The sequence below is a fragment of the Phyllobates terribilis genome, unplaced genomic scaffold, assembly GCF_046119375.1.
Source record: "Phyllobates terribilis strain yellow unplaced genomic scaffold, ASM4611937v1 Scaffold_2__4_contigs__length_985480577, whole genome shotgun sequence".
Lineage (NCBI taxonomy): Eukaryota > Metazoa > Chordata > Amphibia > Anura > Dendrobatidae > Phyllobates > Phyllobates terribilis.
In genome coordinates, this window is record NW_027362762.1 from 356,511,198 (window position 1) to 356,534,625 (window position 23,428).

A 23,428-nucleotide genomic window follows, 5' to 3' on the forward strand; every position below is an offset into this window, starting at 1 on the left:
TATTTTTGAAAGCATTCTTACTTTGCAACATTTTTTCCACATTTGCCTAAAATTTTTGCACAGTACTCTACTTTATGCATTACATTTCAGAGTACATTGTCTGGCAAAACTAGACTTTCTGAAAGACTTCCATTTTATGTGTCAATAAAGGCATAGGACTACTTTACACTTTAGGAAGACGAAAGATAGTTATAGAATCTGAAATCTGAACATTACATCATAATATTTCAGAAACGTCATTAAATAATGTAGGCCATACCTGAAACCCCTGGCCTTCCTGTGACATTGCTAAGCTGAATTCTTCGACGTGTGGATGTTGGTCTTACAGGTGGAAGAGGGGGTGATGATACTTAAAGAGGAAATAAAATACAAAAATATATAAATCGGGTTTTCAGTTACGTAAAATTGATTTTGAATGGGCTATCAATACTAGATCAGTGGGGATCAGTCTCTCATCACCCCGCCAATCAGCTTTTTGAAAATGCAGCAGAATTCCCTGCATTGTTTACATTGTTTTGTTCAGCACAATTCAGGGTTCATTTACACGAGTAGATAATTGTTTAAACGATGAAAGATCATGATGCACGACTAGCAAATGTTAGACAAGTGCTTATATAGGGTGAGAATCGTGAATGAATGGTTGAACATCGATCTTTACATTGTAACATCAAACATCGTGGACTGTGTTCAGATAATATGAAGTATAGTGTGTGCAAGGTTCAAATCTCATAATTGACACTATTAAAATTATAACAAATGAAGTAATAAAGTATTGTACAAACATTTATGTTGATACTGTGCAAAGAAAATTGTATCGAAATAACAATAAAATGTTCGATAATCGATTTTACGGTTTTATATGAACAATAGCTTTTGTAACTGCTTCTGAACAATTGCCTAGTAACATACTCAACAAATCACTGAAAGCCATACCCATTTAGGATTTGAATTTCCACTCCTTTTTTTGCTGGTCTAATTGAACACGTGAACAATCTTCATTTACCTTACGCAATTTTTAAAACTTGAGCGAATTTTTTTTAGTTCGCATTAATGATTTCATGCATGATGGATGGCCGTTTTTGGAAACATCGTTCAGTCGATCAACCCATTTACATTGTGTATAGTGTATACTAATCGTGAACGATGGTCATTAATGTCAGTAATCTGACCAGTGAAGATGCTCCTTTACTTTCAGTAGCATCTTGATGTTGAAACTTAGTTGCATTCACCTGTATAGATCAAAGTTATAATACCAGGCATAGCCTCTACTAAAAGTATCAAATATTGAACACGGCACTTGGTAGAGCACAATGGCCCCTTCTAACAGCTGACTGGTGAGCGTGCCAGGGTTGAGAATCTATTATTAATGGTTTATCCTATGTATAGGCCATCAATTTTAAAGAGCTACAAAATCTCTTTAAATGTGTTCTAGTAAGAAATCACTGCTTAAACATACTTAATTAATCAACTTATCTCTTCCCAGAATCTGTGAATAGAAGAGGTGTAGTACAAGGAAGATTATAGAAATTCAAAAATACTTTTTTAGGCTGTGTGCCCACGATGCGTTTTTTAAGCGTTTCCGGAGCGGCAAAAACGCTGCAGAAACGCTTAAAAAACGCATGGTAGAAGGCCTGCCATGTTCCCCAATGATAATCCGCTTGTGCTGTGCACATGCTGCTGAAATTTCCGCTGCGGATTATCATTGCGGAAAAAAACGCGGCACTACCAATTATTTTGCGGAAGTGCTGCGTTTTCGCCGCCATTGACTTGCATTAGAATGCATGAATTCCGCTTCACTAGATAAGCACATGCGGAATACATGCGTTCAATGTGCGGATGGTACCCAGGTGTGGAGGAGAGAAGACTCTCCTCCGGACCCGGGTACCATAGAAAACTGTAAAAAAAAGAATAAAATAAAAAATAAATGTTATACTTACCTTCTGATGGCCCCTGGTGCGCTCCTCCTCTCATGCCGGCAGATCGCGATGGACTGTAGGACCTGCGCTGACGTCATAGTCATGTGACGGGTCACGCGACGCTGACGTCGGCAGGTCCTTCAGTGTACCGCGATCTGCCGGCATGAGAGGATGGAGTAAAGCAAGACTGCGGGGGCCATCGGAAGGTAAGTATAGATTTATTTTTTATTTTTAAACATTCTTTCGGTCACATATATATCCATGCCAGTTGCATGGATTTATATAGTGTGACCAAGTTGTCAAGCACTTTCCAAGTGATGCTAAAATCACTTGGAAAGAGCTTGACAACCCGCATGCGGAAATGCAAGTGAAGAACGCTTCACATCCGCATGTCCCTGGCAGGAAAAACGCATGTACAATCCACATGTACAATCCGCATGTACAATCCGCATGTACAATCCGCATGCGTTTTTTTCTGCCAGGGAGATGCAGAAACGCTCAGGAAAAATCCGGAGCATTTCTGCATTGTGAGCACTTAGCCTCATTTTGCATTTGTATTTTCTTGCCCTCACTGACATATGTATGCTACTTTTCCCCGAGATTGCAGATATTTTACTAAAAAGGATTTTAACAGAGATGTTTTAGAGCTTTTTCAGAAACTATGGCTCTGGCTCATCAAAGTTCTGGCATAAAAAGCTTTGAAAAGTCACAAAATGTTGGTGTAATGTAAGGCTGTGCTAAATTTTAGTAACTTTTGGAGGTATCACTTGATTTTTGCCCAGCCCAGACAAAGTGGGTGGGGCTGGAGGTGCAGGGACTTCTGTCCTTCAAATTCATGGCAAGTCGTGGTGTTCCATAAATGACAAATCTTATTCCAGTGCCTGACTGTAGTAAGATTTGTGGCAAGGGGGTGTATGCCTCTTTTCTGATTTGGTGGATTCATTAAGAGGCATTCATCTCTTAAGGAGTCAGGAGCTTCTGGCTCCAGCATACCTTCGCATCAAGACCGGCCTGAAAAGTGCATATGGCCCCAATTCATCATGACCGGCGTTTTTCTTGATGAGGAGGCGTGCTGGTGTCAAACGATCCTGATTAAATAAGAACCACATGCTTCCGAAAAGTGGCATGCACTTCGCCACAAATCTTACTGCAGTCGGGTAGTGTATTAAGCTTTGTTGTATAAGGAACACCGCCGCTCAACATGAATTTGACGAGTGGAGGTTGCCACGCTCTGTTCCGCCCCAGCTCTGCCCACTTTGTCAGAGCTAGGCAAAAATGGCATGAGACCTCCAGAAGCCACAACATTTTAGCGCAGGCTTATATTGACACCAAGATGTTGCCAGAATTCTGGCATACAAGCATTGATGAATTGGGGCTTGTGAGTTCATGGATTACAAGGGTGGGCATTTCAGGAAAATGCTTGCTTTGACACGTCTTCCACTGCAATAACCTCTATTACCAGCAACTTTATTTAAAAAGAGGATTTCTTTGTGAATTAACTTTTAATGGCTGGAAGAGTTATGGTCAAACAATTTGGTAAATCACTTAAGAATTATTTTGCTTACCAGAAAAGGTTCTCTTTCCAGTGCTGTTTGTTTCCATTGAAATGTTTCTTCTTACACCAAGAATCTTTGCATTATCATGCATCTTTCCACCTGAAAAGCAAATCATAAAATTGCCTTGAATGTACACCGTTAAGTTATAGTCATAAGCACAGCACATAAATATATATGTGACTGTCGCTACAGATTCATAACATAATGCAGCACACTATTTTATGTACACATCCCATACATTTTCAAAATCTCAGCTACTTGTCAATACCACTAGGGGGCCAATCTTTATACATCTACTAATCAAGGAAATAGGAGCCAGGTACAGATGTAAAAAGGCAGAGTTCCTGTGGTAGCAAGTTATTGTTTAGTTAACTTTTTTACAGCTGCTGATTTCCTGTAGAAAAAAAGAAAATTATGTATAATTTAATCACTATCTATCTACTTTAACCTGTTTTTTCAATGTTGTGTAGTCCACAGGTATACAACCTGTAGCCCACACTGTCATTCTTTTCAGCCTCTAACAACCAACAGCTTGTTCAGCTCAGAAAGACATGGATGATTAATGAAAGCTGGATCTTATTGATGCAGAAAATGGAGTGTAGTCATTAGATGGCAGTTCTTTTCTTTTCAGTATGTAATTCTTTTCCTTCTGAACACCTTTCCTTGATACTTTGCTGCAAAAAAAGTCTAAGGTTGTATAATACTTAACCTGTCATTACAGATATTATTGAAAAATCAAAATGTGAGTACATGAGTTAACTATATAACAATTTGCATTATTCTGGACTCATTGAATTCATGCACCATTTAATATTTTCTTTAAAGGTCAACAGGAATACTTGTCTATTGATTCATACTGTGCAAATCACAGGCAGCATAGAACAGTAACAGGCTCTCTCAGTACATCTACAGTACTGATCAAAAGGTTGGACACACCTTACCATGCAATAGTTTTCATTGTTCAAATTGGAATATGCACATTGTAGATTCAAACTGAAGGCAGCAAAACCACACAAGAAAACATATGGATGCTAGAAGTAAAGAAACGTGTGAAGCAACCAGAATGTCTGTTAAACGTTAGATTCCTAACAGTAGCCCCTTTTTTACTCTGATGACTGCTTTACACCACCTTGGCATTCTTAGCTGCTTGATCAGTAAGTCTCCTGAAATCACTTCCAATGAACAGGCCTCATCAAGAATTCATTTGTGGAATTAACGGCCTTCAGAAAGTGCTTGCGACCATTAGGTGTGTTTTGCAGAAGCAGTGTTGTTGCATACAGTGCTAAGTCCAATTCTACAACTGTTCAAAGCTGGAAAATGGCAATAACCACTCAACTGAGTATAGAGAATCGACAACAGTCCAATATTATTTTAAGACATGAAGGTCATTCAATCCGGGAGAATTGCTAGAACCTTGAAGGTATTATAAAGTGCAGTCATGATAACCATCAATCGCTATGATGACACTGGCTCACAAGAGGACAGATCCAAGAAAGAAAGACTAATAATTACCTCTGCTGCAGAGGATAAGTTTATCAATTTTGGAAGTCTATGAAACTGCAAATTGACAGCACATCAGATAACAGCCCTCATAATTGATGCACATGCATCATGTAGCAGGTACCTCTCAACAGCAACTGTCCAGAGGAAACTATGAGAACCAGGCTTTTATGGTCAAATTGCTGCAAAGAAGCTTCTACTGAGGACAACAAACAAGAAATGAGTTGTTTGGTCCAATAAACTCAAGGAGTTTATATTAGATGACTTGAAATCTGTACTGTGGTCAGATGACTAAAAATTTTAAATGTTTGGTGCTAACTGCCATGTCTATGTGAGATGAAGAAGAAGAAATGAGCGGATGGTTTGTACATGTGTATACCCGATGTGAACAATGAAGGGAGAGGTGTGATGGTGTCGAGGTGCTTTTCTGGTGACACTGTTGGTGATTTATTCCAAATTCAAGGCACACTTAACCGACATGGCTACCATAGAATTCTGTATCAAAATGTCATCCCATTTGGTATGCATTTAATGGGACCCTCATTTATGTTGCAACAGTACAATGATCTAAAGCACACCTACTGGATATAAAAAGGCTATGTGACCCAGAAGAGGAGGGATGGAGTGATGTGTCAGATGACATGGCCTCCACAAACTCCTCACCTCAACCCAGTTGAGATGATTGGGGATGGGTTTGAAAATGTAAAAAAAAGTTGTTTTTTTTTACACTATTTTGCCACATTTTTAATTTTTCCTCCAGTTTTTAAATATTATATGGTCAAATTAATAATGCTATTGAAAGCTACAGCTTGTCCTTCAAAAACAAGCTTTCATACTGTATTACTATGTGGCTGCAAAAATTAAAAAGCTATGGATCCTGACAAAAAAAAGTAGGAAAAAAATGAAAGCAAAAATTTAAATTGGCTGTGGTAGAAAGAAAGTAAACTACTAACCCTTTACCGACATATGACATACTGGTACGTCATATGCTGGCTCACTGACTTTGATGCAGGCTCACAAGCCGAGCCTGCATCTTTCCCGGCGGATGATGGCTACATTTTTAATCTGCCTCTAACAGACGTGGGTGGAGTGGAGCTCCGCCCATGGCTGTTAACCTATTAAACACAGCTGTCAATCTCTAACAGAAGCTTTTAACATGCTGGCAGGGGGCGCATCATTCCAAGTGCCTATCAGTGGGCCCGTGACGTGATCGCTGGGCCTCTACGGGTTGCCATGACAGCTGGGGATCTGTTGAAGACCCCTGTGCCGTTCATTACGATACTCCTTTGAAAGCCAGTGTTTAGCTAGCGTTTATAGGAGATTATGATTTTCTCTATACATGGCAGTTACATAGCATTAAATATAGTAAAAAATTTAAAAAAATGTTTTTCAAAATATGTAGGACAAAAACACAAAAGTTCAAATCACCCCCTTCTTCCCAATTAAAAATAACACATTTAAAAAAAATACACACATTTTATATCACTGTGTTCGTAAAAGTCTGACATCAAAATCTAAAATAAATTAATCTGATTGGTAAACTGCATGACAGAAAAAAAAAAAGAGAAACGCCAGAATTACGTTTTTTTTGGCCACCACAACACTGCAATAAAATGCAAGGTGATCAAAACATCGTATCTACCCCAAAATGGTATCAAGAAAAACGTCCCCTCAGGGCGCAAATAATAAGCCCTCACCCAGCCCCAGATCCCGAAAACTGAAAATATTACAGAAACATCAGAAAATGGTGACAAAAGCAAATTTTTTTTTAAACAATTTCCCATTTTTTTCACCACTTACAGTGCTGCTCACCATTATTGGCACCCCTTCATTTTTTCATAGACTTCTATATAGAAAGAATATATCTTCTGAAATAAATGGAAATGCAGCAAAGTTATATCCTCAGGATTTTTTAATTAGTGGTCCAAAGTAATACAACAATAAAACATTGTTTTTCAACTTCCATGCTTCGATTTCAAAGAAGAAACAGAATATACAGCATGTGCAGCAATAAAGACACCCCTAATTAATGCAGGGGAAGAAAGGATATGATCCAGCTCCCAGATTCATATTTCCACAATGTGTTAAAACCATTTAAAAATTAAGGGGAAATGTGACAAAATTAATAACAGGCCATGAAACTTCTCGCAAGAGGTGGAGGGGGGACGGAGGCAGAAAAAAAATTACGAAACCAGACGCGTTTCGAATGCCAAGCATTCTTAAGCTTTGGTAAAATGTTTATAATAAAGGACTATTGGTTTTAACACATAGTGGAAATCTGAATCTGGGAGCTGGATCATATCCTTTCTTCCTCTGCATTGACTGACGCCCTACGGTAGGTTCACGAGCTTCCCTGCAAGATCTGCAGCATCAAACAATGAGCTGGTATATTTTTTCCTTTTAATTACTCCTAATTAATACTTGGTTTCACACCCTTGGCATTGATGACAGCTTCTAAATGTTTCTTGTAGCCATCTATAAGCTTCTTGCACTTCTCAGCTGGAATTTTCTACCACTCATCCTTTGCAGTTTGTTCAAGATCTTGAATGTTTACAGGGTGCTTTTTCCCAATAGCAGATTTCAGCTCACCCCAAAGATGTTCAATGGGATTGAGGTCAGGATTCTTGGCCATTTTAAAACAGTCCATTTTTTCTTTTTCAACCATTCCTGTGTACTTTTGGATGTGTACTTGTGGGTCATTGTCTTGCTGGAGGACCCATGATTTTCCACTCAAACCAAGTTTTCTTACACTGGGTAGGACATTACGCTGTAAAATCTCTTGATAATTCTCTGATTTCATGATTCCTGTGATACGGTCAAGGCCTCCAGTACCAGACGCAGCAAAGCAACCCCACAGCATTATGGATCCTCCACCATGCTTAACTGTTGGTAAGGTGTTCTATTCCTTAGAAGCTTCATTGCACTGTCTGTAAACAAACTTTTGCTTTGCATTGCCAAAATGCTCTATTTTTGTTTCACCTGTCCACAAAACATTTTCCCAGAAGGATTGTGGTTTATTAAGGTGCTCTTTGGCAAAGATCAGTTGTTCCTTTTTGTGTCTTTTCTTCAGCAATGGTTTCTTCCTTGGCCTTCGACCATAAAGCTCTGCTTGGTTTAGTGTGCGGTGTAAGGTACTTGTTGAAACCATGACCTCAGACTGTTCCAGGTTGGCCTTCAGGTCTTTGGATGTTTGACGTGGTGTTTTTTCCACCATTCACACCAACCTTCGAAGACATCTCTTGTCAATTTTCCTCTTTCCCCCACATCCAGGGAGGTTCTTGACAGTTCCATGCTTGGCAAACTTCTTAATAACATTGCACACTGTTGAAACTTGGATTCCAAGGTCTTTGGAGATGGCCTTATACCCCTTGGAAGTCTTGTGTTTGCTAATAATAGCAGTTTTGATGTCCTCAGACAGCTCCTTTGTATTTATCATTGTGACAAAGGAATAGGGCCTACATGTGGCTTTTTAAAACAATGAAGTCATTGTTCAGTGGCTAATTCATGTCACATGGGTACCGACAATTCATCACAGGAGAATCTCTTTTGTGATTAGCCACAGGCAAGTCAAAATGTGTTTTCATACTAAATTAATGTAAAGAGTGCCAATACCAGTGACACAGCAGGCTTTAGATTTTTCTTTTTCTCCCTCCCATTATTTTTGGTTTTAAATTATTGATTATCATTTGCTCTTTTGTATTTAACACGCATGCTCTATACAAAAAACTGTTTCACTTGATTCATTTTTTTCTGCAGATATTCCACATTATGTACTTAAAATTCATGGGTGCCAATAACAATGAGCAGGACTGTAAATTAAAAAAAATACATGTTTGGTATCTACGTACTCGTACTGACCTGGAGAATCTTACTGCCTTGTCAGTTTTACCGTCCAGTGCATCATTTGAAAAAAATGAATGGTGTCTTTCAAAAGTACAACTTTTCCTACAAAAAAAGGTCCTCATATGGCTATGCTGACGAAGAAATAAAAAAGTTATGGTTCTTTTAAGACGGGCAGGAAAAAACAAAAATGAAAAAATGGAAATTGGCCCCACAAGCAAGGGGTTAAGTTACCAGAGTCACAATAGTTTATATCACATTGCCAGCATTACTAATCTAGATGTAAACTGTGAGAATGAGAGTGAGTAGATCCCATTTGATCATGCGCCTTTCTCACACTTTCTTCTAAATACAAAGTGTGGCATTGTATCTGCTGAATCTAATTCTCCCAGTACAGGAATCAGAAATGATTAGAAATAAGTGTGTTACATCATCATTGTTATGTAATTACACAATCCCAATGAAGCCTGACACTTCCTCTGTATGTTATTTTTATATAATACCACCGCTGCATTTTTTGGTTTGGTTGGAAATAACACTAGGTCCTGTGGTGTAAAGTTGAGCGCTGAAGAAAACCATTGAGTATTGAGGAATCTCATGCAATATTGAAGCTAAAGATTTATTGTTCCAAAAAGACTTTATTTTCTATCTTGATACTAAAAGCTCTTGGAATTTATGAAGAGTCCCTGGGTCTCAGACATTTCAGCTCCAATTATACTGAGAGCTGATTTTTTACAGAGGATGTTGTGAATGTAAGAAAAGTGGTTTACCATATGAAAAGACTTAACGGTTCTTTTTGGGTGTTGTGTACAGAGCACATAGTTTCTGCGTCTCTGCATATTTTCATGCCCTGCAAGAGCTGGCATTTTTTTTGTAAATGTTCCTCTAATTTGCTTAATTCCATCCATTACAGAGTATATACTATTCTTTTATCTAAAACCTACACAATCATGCTCAGTTGTAATGGAAAATATAAATGATATAATAATCCTTAGTTATTTTAACTATGTCAAAATTCCTCCAAGAAACTCTAATTAAGTTCATAGCAATTGTTTCTGACATAGTTGTTTCTAATTGTAGATTAGCTCCCTGATAAATCTCATTAAGACTAGTGATCATAGTGATTATAGTGCTGTCAATGTGTGTTAAAGTAAGATGTATGGAATTGTTAGCCAAAGATATGAAATTAGCAATTGTACTCACAAGATAAAAATGTCTGAAAAATGAAAGGACTTAATTTGAGTCATGTAGTACAAAGATGACCTGAATCATCACAAGCTCTCTGCTGTGGCTCACAGAGGGTGGTCCTGGGCACTATTCTGCCTCTATGATGTCCATGAGCCCTAATACGACATATTAAGAGGGGTAATTTTAATTGGCCAAAGTTTTAAAATCAAGGCACTGAAGACAACAGAACACTGAAAATAGGCATATTTTTATCTTTTGCTTTGGCAATTCACTTCTGGGCTATTTTCTGTTTTTATGCTTTTGTGTTTTCACCCCTTTCGTAAAAGAGATATCTTTTTATTTTTCCATTCGCATAGCTATATAAGGAGTTGTTTTTCGCAGGATGAATTGTAGTTTTGAATGACACCAATCATTTTACCATTTGACATATTTGATAAACTATAAAACCTAAAATAGACACATCAACCAAAAAGTATGTATAATACGTGATAAAGTTTATTAGATAATCAAGATAAAAACAGAGAATATCGCAATGCGGGAAAGGGGCTAAAAACTGAATAAGAGAACACACACAGGGGTATATATATATATATAGATAAATAACATTCATGTAAATAAAAAACTTAATAGGTGACAATATAACTTAGTGATGAAATGGTGGGTGGTAATGTGATGTAAAGATTAAATGAATATGTATATAGGTAAATAAATAAATGAATAAATATTTAAAGTGCACAATATACCAATTCAATCAAAATATCAAAGTATCATTGATTGAATTGGTATATTGTGCACTTTAAATATTTATTCATTCATTTATTTATTTACCTATATACATATTCATTTAATCTTTACATCACATTACCACCCACCATTTCATCACTAAGTTATATTGTTTGTCACCTATTAAGTTTTTTATTTACATGAATGTTATTTATCTATATATATATATATACCCCTGTGTGTGTTCTCTTATTCAGTTTTTAGCCCCTTTCCCGCATTGCGTTATTCTATGTTTTTATCTTGAGTATCTAATAAACTTTATCACGTATTATACATACTTTTTGGTTGATGTGTCTATTTTAGGTTTTATATTTGTTATTGACACATAAACAGTTGGTATTTTTGCTTGGTCAGCTAATCGTTGTGGTTATATTTGATAAACTGTAAAAAAATATTCTAACTGCGGTGAAACAAAAATACTTGCAATTATGCAATTGTTTTTTGAGTTGTTTTTTTTCACAGTTTATTGTTTGATAAAAATGAGGTGGCATTAGACTTCTCCAGGTAAGTATGATTATGGTGATACCACAATTGTATGTTTTTTTTATTTAAGTGGTAAACAAAATTTGGAAATATATTTAAAAAAGTTTGCCTTTGTCGCCATTTTCTTGTAACATTTTCATTTTTTCTTTGATGGAGCTGTGTGAGGGCTTAACTTTTGCGTGGTGAGCTGTCATTTTTATTGATACCATTTTGGGGTAGATACAACATTTTGATGTTTTTGTGAAGTTGTAGTGACTGAAAAGCTGCAATTTGGGTGTTTTATTTTATTGATCTTTCTCTTTATAGTGTTTATTGATTGGATTAATTAATTTTGATAGATCAGATCTTTACACATACAGCAATACCAAATATGTTTATTTTTATTTTTTTAATTTCTATATTTTTAATAGGATAAGCCAGCATAATACTCAGAGATCTGACATTGGATATTCCAGTACGTCCAAAATTGGGAAGAGGTTAAGGTACTCGTATACCTGTAATAACTGACGGGTACACAATCATTATTTTGCATGCTATTTTGTCATGACCCTCCTGCCCACCATACACATGCATGTGCTCTAAATGGGGAAAGGAGAGAAAGCCACTGCCAGGCACCTTCAGCTTTTCTCCTTTGGGAGAAAAAAAGATTGGACATGTAGAAATTCTCCAATCCAGATCTTTTTCTCCCAAAAATCATCTGTCAGTGGATAGGTCAGGAGGCTCATATGTGCATTAGATAGTTAGCCATCCTTATCAAATTTGGTTGGTTCTGCCAACTTTGCTTTTAAGAATATGGATGCCCTGAAGCTCTAACAGAAGCCATACTCTAATGAACAATGCAATGTTTTAGTCCTTTTTCATGAATTATTACATTTTGACACATCTTGACACACACATAAGATTTATATGTAATTCAATTATAGCATTTGATCTAATCTTTTTAGACTGGGAATTTCATGTGGTCCTATCATCAGAGTGCAGTAAGATAATGAATACAGCAGAGATGACATGAACCAGCTGTGATCTGTGGTGCACAAAACACACAGTGAAAGGGTTTTAAGTGATATAACACCATCTTTATGTCAACAAAGATTAAAGCTATACAGAAATATTAAAAAGTATTTATGATAGTTAAGAAAGTTATTTTGGTAGACTCTTGGCAGGAAATGTGATACATACATTGTCCAGGCTATTATAAATCATTTACGCAAACCATCAAACAACACAACCTATCTTATTTTATATAACACAAATTACTTATGTTTTTATAATCTGAGTTCAGCAATGTAAAATGGTGTTGTGATGACAAAATAAAGTTCTGTTTCTAATCAATGCAAACTCTTCTGGATTTAAAATGCAACTATATTTCCTGTTTTTAATATAAAATACAGAAAACTTTTGTTAGGAATTTATTGGGAACGGGAAGTAGAAAGATTAAACTAGCTCCCTTTGTATATTGCTGTATTTAGACTGGTTAATTATGGCAGTTAAACCACTGCTGATTAGCTACTTGTAGGCCAATAGGCAAGTGTTTAATTGCCTGTGTAGACAGGATGACTGCACTTCCATATTCCAAAGAATGATCATTAATACAATCGTTCGGTGCGCATAGAATATCATTTTATCAGCTTATCAGCGGCTCATCTGTTGTTTACAGAGTACGATGTGCTGTCGAGAACAATGACTTTTAATTTTGCTGAAGAATCATCTCACCTGATAAACAAGCATTTTGCTCATTTGTTGAGTAAAAATAATAATGATAATCAGGAAACGTGCATTTCAAGAGTCTAGATGGGCCCTAACTCTCACTTGTATGAAAAAGCAAAGGTATTATTGTGATCCTGGTTTATAGTCCATGAAAGTTCAATAAATAGAGATAAAGATGTTTTATCCCAGTACAAATTGTACTTTATATTTGACATCACTTCAGTTATCCTTACAATTTGTAATCAGGTTTTCTTCCCCCCTAATGTCTGATAACTGTAACTATGGATGAAAATAAATTCCGACTCCAACCTTGGAAAGGCAGCTGTGGGACCTTATTGCACTTTTGTTTCCCTCCTACTTTATGCCATTGTTCTATCTTCCAGTGGTTACTTCTAATGTCAAATTATTTTGAGCTTATTAAAATGTGTGATATATGGACAAAAATGTATTGTACATTATGATTGTCATCTGTAACTAGATTTATTTTCCAACAATCACTAGGACTATCAGAGGTATTAATTCAGAAGAGTTCGCAAGTACAATTTGCAAAAGTTTGGCTCATTAAATGATTTGTAAGATTCCTAATTAGCAAGTTATCTGATTAGCAAATACAATAGATACCAATAGACTGAACGATAGTTTGGTCAATCGTTCTACTGACAGCTCTCTCCAACTTCCCTACCTCCTGGGTTTCCTATGAAAGAGACGCTGCCAGACTCATCTGATGGCAAAAAAAGATCATTGACATTCCATATTATTTTCCCCCTGACATCATCAGTAGGGAGAGAGTCGGGAAGCCCGCATACATATTGGATGTCAACAGATCCTGCTGTTATCAGCAGGTTCAGCTGACCTTAGTCTAACGTGGATGGTAGCTTTAAGACTCAGTCTTGTTTTATAGAGATTTTAAGGTAAACTACCAATGAGTGAATTATACAATGTGGAATTAGGTAAAACGTACAGTACTAAGTACATGTTTGCATATAAGCCTTGATTCATCAAAGCTTTTACACAAGAATGAAATCATTGAAAGTCCCAAAATTTTGTGACTTTTGGCTTTTTCACAACAACTTTTTCACAAGAATATGGGTGAAGCTGGGTAAGGTGGCTCAATGGGATGACCCCAACTCTTTAAATTCATGCCGAGCAGCAGCATTCCCCATGTCACAAATTTTACTCAACTGAAGGCCATTTTTCAAGGCATCTTCAATAGAATGTAGTTTACTATACTGTGACAAAGTCCCTGGCAGAGTGTCGGAAGAGAGATATGTTTCACTGAGGCTGTTCGCCTCAGTGATATGAAACATGGAAGCTTCTCCTGCATATTAGGTGCAGAGAGGGTTAATGAGCCAGGTTTACAAGGGCCTATTTTATATGTGGATGGCTAAGTGCAGTGCGGGAAGTCATCCACCATATCTCCACTCCAGGGAATGGTCTGCGCTTTAAATAGGCAGCTTTTACACTCAGGTGTGTTCAGTGTCTGGAGAAACCTGCTCCAGAGAGGAGCTTGCATGTGTTTTGCTGAACCGTGTGTGCTTAACCTTGAGTGGCCGATATACGGACTGTGCTGTATCTTTGTATTTTGTTTTGCCGTTATGCCGAATGGGCCATGTTTGCCTTATGGACTCCAGGTCGATTTATGCTATTTAATAAATCAACCCGAAATTTAAAGAGACAGTGTACCTTGTCTACCTCCGCATACAGCCGAGCAAGCCGCTCTACCACAATACATATAGTCATGGCCAAAAATGTGGGCGCCCTTGAGATTGTTCCAGAAAATGAAGTATTTCTCCCAAAAATTATTGTAATTACACATGTTTTGTTATACACATGTTTATTTCCTTGGTGTGTATTGGGACTACACAAAAAAACAGAAAGAAAGGCAAATTGGACATCATTTCTCACAAAACCCCAAAAAGGGGCCAGACAAAATTGTTAGCACCTTCAACTTAATATTTGGTTGCACACCCTTTGGAATAAATAACAATTGCTTCCTATAACTATCAACAAGCTTCTTACACCTCTCAACTGGAATTTTGGACCAATTTACTTTTGCAAACTGCTCCAGGTCTCTCATATTTGAAGGGTCCCTTCTCCCAACAGTAATTTTAGGATCTCTCCACAGGTGTTCAATGGGATTTAGATCCGGACTCATTGCTGGCCACTTCAGACCTCTCCAGCTCTTTGTTTCCATCCATTTCTGGGTGCTTCTTGAAGTATGTTTCGGGTCATTGTTCTGCAGGAGCAAACCCAGCTTTCTGACACCGGCACTACATTGCGACCCAAAATCCATTGGTAATCTTCAGGTTTCATGATGCTTTGCACACAGTCAAAGCACTCAGTGCCAGAAGCAGCAAAACAACCCAAAACATCTTTGAACCTCCACTATATTTGACTGTAGGTACTATGTTCTTTTCTTTGTAGGCCTCATTCTATTTTCGGCAAACAGTAGAATGATGTGCTTTACCAAAAAGCTCTATCTTGGTCTAATCTGTCCACAAGACGCTTTCCCAGAAGGATTTTGGCTTACTCAAGTACATTTTGTCAAACTCCAGTCTAGCTTTTTTATGTCTCTGTTTCAGCAGTGTCAGCAGTGGGGTCCTTCCGTGTCTCTTGCCATAGCATTTAATTTCATTCAAATGACTTTCCTACGTTGCAACCTTTAATCAATTTTTCTCTGTCATCCACGTCTAGGGAGATTACCTACAGTGCCATGGGTTGTAAACTTCTTGATTATTTTGCACACTGTGGACAAAGGAACATCAAGACCTCTGGAGGTGGACTTATAACCTTGTAATCTTGAGATTGTTGATATTTTTAAACAATTTTGGTTCTGAAGTCCTTAGTTCTATTCTCCTCTCTTTAAGTTCTCCATGTTTAGTGTGGCACACACAGACACACAATGCAAAGATTGAGTCAACTTCTCCCCATTTTATCTGGCTTAAGGTGTTATTTTCATACACACCTGTTACTTGCCACAGGTGAGTTTGAATGAGCATGATGCGCTCGAAACAAAGTTGTTTACCCACAATTTTGGAAAGGTGTCAACAATTTTGTTTGGATCATTTTTCGGGTTTTGTTTGAAATGATGTCCAATTTGCTTTTTTTTCTCAGTTTTTTTGTGTTGCTCCAATACACACAAAGGCAATAAACATGTGTAACAAAACATGTGTAATAGCAATAACTTTCTGGCTGAAATACTTAAGTTTCTGGAACTATTTTAAGTGTGCCAACACTTTCGGCCATGACTGCATATTTGCACATTTCAAACTTTAATGCGATGTTAATCATAGAAACAAAACACAATATAAAGTCTTAGTAATGTTATGTGTGATTATACTATTTAAAGGGGTATTCCCATCTCCTATCCCAGTTTGTAGTAGGTGTAATAATAATATAAGCAAAATACCTCCAATTAGAAATGTAGTATGGTTCTTCTGATTCGCTATGTCGCTTACCCCATGTGCAGGGCATTGCAGTAGCTTAGATATCCATGGTTATAGTGACAGTTAGTAGGCGTAACCATAGATATCTAAGCTACTGCAATGCCCTGCACATGGGGTAAGCGACACAGCAAATCAAAATATGTACATACATATAGGATTTTGGAGATGGGAATACCGCTTCAATGCCTAAGTAATGCTGTTTGTAACAGGTATTCAATTATACAATAAAAAGCATAGTATTAGTAATAGCGAAAGTTAGCTATTGGAAGTCCAGAAACTGGGGAAAGATCATACACCTAGAAACATTGCAGAACCACATCAACTACCCATTTTAAAATGCAACATTAATTCGACTCGAAATAGGTAAGTGGCCATACCACAGTTATAATGCAATATGGAAAACTGTTGAAACATAACTTGTGATTTTATGCGCAGGAGTATGCAAGTGTCCATTAATACTTCTGGAGCAATGGAATATGCCAACTGTTCACATGTTTTTTGAGTAAGTTGTGAGGACCTTTGTGAGGATCTATGGCTTTTAATTTTATTAGTTATATTATGGACATAGTATAGTCATGGCCAAAAGTTTTGAGACTGACACAATTTTGTTTTTCACAAAGTTTTATGCTTTAGTGTTTTTAGATCTTTTAGTCAGATGTTTCTATGTTTACTGAAGTACAATTCTAAATATTTCATAGGTTTTTAAACTCACTAGCACCTGCCTGCTGCTATTCCTGAGCAAGCTCTGCACTGATGTTGAACCAAGCAGAATGTTCTTTAGGAGACTGCACAGGCACTTGCTTGAGTTTTTGATGGTGCCCTGAAGCCTTTTTCATAGCAAATTAACCACTCTCTTTGAATGGGGTTTTGTGATTAAGTTAATTTTCATAGCAATCTAGAGTTTATGCAAATTGCCACAATAAAAACTGAAACAGCAAACTTTGTGAAAACCAAAATTTTTGTCAGTCTCAAAACTTTTAGTTAGTAACATAGTAAAGTTTGAAAATGTTAAATCTAGTTCAAAATATACTCCTGCAATATTGATCCAAAAAGAAAAGAAATCACCATAACACAGGAGCCAATTTTCTTTGGATCTACAGCCCATCTCCAGTAATCTTGACAAGGACGGCTTTCAGGACCCTTTAAAACTATTTTAAAAGAATTAACCATACCAGCTTTCTATGGCAGAATCTCATAGCTCTTACAGTAAAGAACCTCCTTCTATTATGAAAGTCATATTACCTGGTACAGTGCCAGGCAGCCAGTTGAACTCCCCAGTAGGTCTTGATCTTATTGGTCCCTGAGTTGTTCCATTATGTGCTGAAGGAGAAACAGTAAAAAAATAGCTTCTTGAGTTTAAGATCTTTTTTGTACATTTTGGCCATTTCTTAATCCCTTCAGGATCCAGTCCATTTAGCATTTAAAGGAGTTGGGCCACCTTTTGGGTAAGTCAGTTTTTTATACTTAATTGCATGTATTTTGGACAAAAAATTGTGTTTCATCACAAATTTTGCACCATTTGGCTATTACAGACTTTTTGTTTTCCTGCACATTGAACTTTAATGTAGTTTGTGGCCAGAAATCAGCTGAAAGGAGCTCATAAAAGACAGATAAAAAATGTTCCTGTAAGACTTGTCAAAATGAGCTCACTGATAGATTCTCAAGGTAAAGAGGTCGGACACTTTCTTTTGTTAGTGCAGCTTTCCTCACAAACGACGAGCACTTCTATCCATACAATGGCTTCTGGTGGAGGAACATGTGACAAAACCTGTCCATCATCCTCCTCCAATAGAAAAGCAGCTTTCCTGTCTGAAGTGTTTTACAATTGGAAGAGGCTGATGGACCATTCTGCTCACATGACCTTCCACCTCAGATGATTTTCAGCCCAAAATACTTGCCGATAAGTAAAAATAAAAATTGTCACCAAAGGTGGCCAACCCCTTTAAAGATTTCGAAAGGTTTTGTTTTTACTTCGGCTATTTTCTCAGCTATGCCTATTATTTTTTAGCGTTATTGTGCCATCTGATGCGTTGTTTCGACAAGTTGAACATTTTCTCAGGCATTTCCTACATGTAGGTAAATTTTAAACTGTAAAAATATTTATTCCTAGAGGGCATTGTTTTGCACATAAAAAGCATATATACCGTTAGCTTAATTTTGTATTTTACACTAACTGTAATTTACATATATTTTTAATGGAACATGAGTATTTCAATATCTTTTTTCATTGTTCCTTAGCTTTTATGAAACAAAAGTTACATTTATGTAAGCTACATTTAATAATAACATTTAAAGTGAATTTATATGAATTATATGTATTTCTCAGGAGGTTTTTGGTGGGCCACCGGCTGTCTACATGAAAACAAGACCCCACAACACCAATGCTGAGGCTGTGACACATAAGCACCCTCCATTTATCAGCACTGTGATAAGTATTTCATGTGTAAATAAAGGTAATCTCTGGTTAGTAATCAAGTATATTGTCATTAATATTACTTAGTGAATGCCAAGACTGATGATATATAAAGAGAGCTGGGTTTAAACTACATCCTCCAAAGAGGCAATGGCAAAACACATGTTGGCGATGAGAGAACCATTTCGTGATCAGTATCCATGTGAATATGCCGTCTTTCTATTTAGCACTGACGGATGACTACAATTGCAGGAGAGCTATATATTATTCATAAGAAAAGTGCTTTTGTGATCTATCTGGCCAGTTACTCTTCTGTTGGCCACGTGAATGTATCTAACACAATGTATTGTGGTTACCTTGCTATATCATTGTCTGCATATTCTATTTTTACTTGACTGTCTTATTTTATGTCTCTGTCTTTGCTATATATGTGAATTTATTATTATTATTATTATTATTATTATAAATTAGCTAAAACTGAAATAATTTTTTTAATGAAGAAGTGGTGTGAGAATGTCTGTAGGAGGTGTATTTCCATTAATGGGGTTGTCCGGGCAAAAACAAAAGTTCTACAGGGGCTTGGAAATGTAAAAAATAATAAACAAAGTGATGCCTACTAGCACCCACCTGGATTCAGCACGGCCCGCTCTATGGTAAACGCATACACAGGAAAAGGATATGTGTATGACCGTTGTGGCCTGTGATTGGCTGCAGTGATTAAATGACTTGAGCAGTGCATCAGAAAATACCCGATGAAACGCTGCTCAGGTCACATGACCACAGAAGTCAATAGCTGGCTGCAGTGGTTCTACTGCTGTTTTAATGGTGATGTTTTTCCTTCCTGTGTCAGCGCACACCAACGGCCTGTGCTGAATCCAAGCGGGTGCCAGTAAGTGAGTATAACATACTTTGTTATTTTTTCCAGCTCCACGCCTCTGGAGAACTTTTCTTTTTGACTGGACAACCCCATTAATGGCCTTAAAGGGATTTTCCCACGAACAAAAGTTAATTTTAATCAATAGATCTTGGAATAATAATAATTTCCACAATTAGATTTGTTTAAATAAAATGTTCCTGTGCTGAGATAACCTTATCAATGTACGCCTGCTATGTACTGTGTAATGTCTGTGTCTAACCGTGCAGGGACATGGTCTGATCATACCACAGCTCCTGGTCAGGGGAGGAAGCAAGAGAGTATACAGACATTACAGCACGGGATCACAGCTGGTTCTTTCTTTGATGTAAAATAATGTTTAAAAACAGGCAGGGAAATGTTTTATCTCACAAAAAGAATCAGCTGTGATCCCCTGCTGTAATGTCTGTATACTCTTTTCCTTCCTCCCCTGCCCAGGAGATGTGGTATGATCAGACCATGTCCCTGCATGGTCAGACACAGCCATTATACATGAGCACATTTATAAGATTATCTCAGCACAGCAACATTTTATTTAAACACATCCAATTGTGAAACTTATTATTATTCCAGGATCTTTTGATGAAAATATACTTTTGTTTGTGGGACAACCCCTTTAACACCAAATTATTGATTGTTAGGCCATAGTGATGTAGGTTATACTCAAGCAAAACTGATCCACTCATGATAAATCTTTTACAAAGTTCTTCATATTTAATTATATAATAATGTTTCAAGCACTAATCGGTCTTAAATTGGTCGTACACTACTTGACAAACTCAGCTTAATAAATTCAGGACACCAAATAAAATAAAAACAGTGTAAACTCAAGCACCACTGCAGCGCCTTTCCAGTGATGTTGGTGCCACTGCTTTCGGAGGTTGACCTACAACATTCTACAGCCAATGAGCGGCCGTGGTGTCTGCAGCTCATCAGTATTCCATCAGTGCAGACAACTGCTCCGACAGCAGCAAAACTGCAGCTGCTCATTGGCTGCAGATAAACACGTGATGCAACAATTTCATGTCACCTTCTGGGAAAAGCAGTGCTGGCTCTGAATGGCACCACTTTGGGAGGTCAGTATACATTGTTTTTATTGTATTTAGATTGATTAAAAGGGATATCCAGGACTTTAAAGAAAAATGCATGTAGTTGCTAACACAGGCAACTACCTGTCTGTAGTACCCAGAGCCAGTCATTGACCGCTACTGCCAGAGACTCAGCTGCTCCATGTCAACAGAGCAGGAGTTTCTCTTCCAGTTGACAGGGCGGGACTACTGGTGTCATGCTGATTGACAGCCGACTTCCACCAATTAGGCAGCGGAGAGCCGGCTGTCAATCAGCATGACACCAGTTGTCCCGCCCTGTCAACAGGAAGAGAAACTGCTGCTCTGTTGACATGGAGCAGCTGAGTCTCCGGCAGGAGCAGTCAATGACCGGCGCCTGGTGCAGCAGACAGGTAGTTGCCTCTGTTAGCAGCTACATACCTCTATTTTTAAAGTCCCAGATATTGCTTTTAAGCAGGGGTTGTACAGTAATGGACAACCCTTTTAATGGCGTATAGTTTAAAAAAGAGCTTATAATTATGGGAACAACTTTTGGCCTCCTTCAGACAATGCTTTGCATAATGAAGTTCTATAGAAAGGGAACGGACAACATCAAAATGATAGAGAACAACTAAACAATCAGACAAACCTACATCAACAGCCCTAAACATACAGAATCTATATTAAGTCTTTAAAGTTAATGAGTGAAATAGCTTTGATGATACAAGGGTACCTGCAAGCAATCAAATGTTCTCATTTGTTTTTATTGGGCTAGCTTTCACTCCATGGTTTTGACTTGGAATCTATCTTGTTTAGAATCTTCTAAATCACAGACAATTACAGAATGTTTGTGGTAAACACACATAAAAAAATCAGAAAATGTGCCACATTCTTTTAGAAGTGATCTATTTCCTAATGAAAAACCTTATGAAGTGCAGATGCTTGAAATTAATTTTAAGTGCATCAATATGTGATTAAAGAGCCAAGTTTACGACAATTAACCTAAGTTTACTGTCAATACTAATATAAATCTCTGTGTTTTGGATATCCTCTTTTTATACCTTACATAAATCTCATGAAGCTCAATAAAATACTTGCTATTCTTTGTTCTTGTCATCTGAGTCAGAGGCTCACTCTGAACCTTAATTTGCATATTCTGTAAAATTTGATGAAAATTACATTACATGCAAAACAGACTCATATTGGGGTTCACAGGCACCAGTAGTATCCATCGTGTGATAGATCTGGCACTACATTGTGATTAAAGTTAGAAAGAGAAATTGTATCATAGATGTAAACTGAGAAGTTTTCTTGTGCACACTAAGAATACTGTATATTTGTCACAGGGATACTGTGACAGAGAGGGTCCAGAAGATCGCGGCATCTGGTTACACGAACGCCTGCACTTATTAGAACTGCTTCACCTTCCTATTAGCAGTGCAGGTTTGCCTTGCTCTGTTATTGCAAGGGTTAAACAATTCAGTTTATCTCTTGGAGCTCTCCATCCTGAATTGTCTCAGCTGTTCTGTGTTTGCCACTCCCCTCTGGTGTATATGCTCATTATTTGCTCTTGGGAGTTGCCAGTGATAGCTAACCACTACCTGGTTTGGAATTGAAGGAGAAGTTCAGTGTTTAGAGCAGGCATTTGAGTGTTTATCAAGAGATTGCTGCGTGGAGTTGGTTTGTGTGTTTTTCTCCCTATCCACTTCCATTTCGTTTGTCCCTCATGTTCTTCCCCTGATTCCCACTTTGCTGTTTTGAGAGTGTATTTGTATGATTGTAGTTTTCTTTGATCCCTGTCTGTTTACCATTATTCGACTGGTTTGTGTTATCACATACCCTTCAGTCCCAAACCTTCCTGGGTGGTAAGGAAACAGATTAGCATTTAAATAGGAGCATAAGAAGGTACAAGACCCCGACATCTCCACCATTTGGGGTAACCCGGGGGACATGGATAACCTAGGGTTCCCCTAGCTTGAGGGACAGGATTTGAGCTGTTTTTTTTCAGAGTGAATGGTTCGGGAGACATGGGGAGGGTAATAGGTCTGATAATCAGGGAAGCTGATTTATCTGATAAGATATATTATAAAGTTTCTGATATTCAGCTGTACTATTAATTTATTCAAAGTTTGTTGAGGTTTGTAAAACAGCTTATTAAAGTGGGGTACATGGGAGGGGCCTACATTAAAACTTTAAGTCATTGATAAATTATCTGTTTCGGCAATGGGTGCAGTGCACATCAATTTATGACATATTTATAAAAAAAAGCTTTTTTTATATTTCTCTGTTACATTGCTCAAGGTTGTGCAGAAGTTTTCCCCTAAAGACAAACTTTTTGTAAATAGCGATAAGCTGCTGTCATTGGGGGGAGGGTGGATCATACATTTTGACAATGTAAACACTAAATAGGTATGAGAGCAGTTTTTATGTATAGTAGAAGCTAGATTCTAATTTTGCAGGGTATTTTTTTTATCTAATTGTTTGTGCATCAACTGCCCAAGGGCATGAGTTGAATGAATCAGTATTAACATAGAGATTCCAACTGGAAAAGTGGCCTGAAAAATTTTACAATGCAATTTACACCTCCAATTTCCAAGAGGAGGGCTTGAGATTTGGGTGACTACTGAAAAATAAACA

At 37.4% G+C, this 23,428-nt stretch overlaps 1 protein-coding gene across 38 annotated transcripts in view; it reads right to left on the minus strand.

Annotated features, from left to right (window-relative positions):
• The window catches only part of ABI3BP (ABI family member 3 binding protein), a 436,219-nt gene that overhangs the window by 78,362 nt on the left and 334,429 nt on the right, over window positions 1–23,428 (minus strand). For all 38 annotated transcript variants that reach the window (XM_073664653.1, XM_073664641.1, XM_073664649.1 and 35 more), the window contains 3 exons: window positions 17,662–17,739; window positions 3,482–3,571; window positions 260–349 (listed from right to left, as the gene is read on the minus strand). In XM_073664653.1, coding sequence (XP_073520754.1) covers window positions 260–349; window positions 3,482–3,571; window positions 17,662–17,739 — 258 coding nt within the window. The remainder of the gene's footprint in view (window positions 1–259; window positions 350–3,481; window positions 3,572–17,661; window positions 17,740–23,428) is intronic.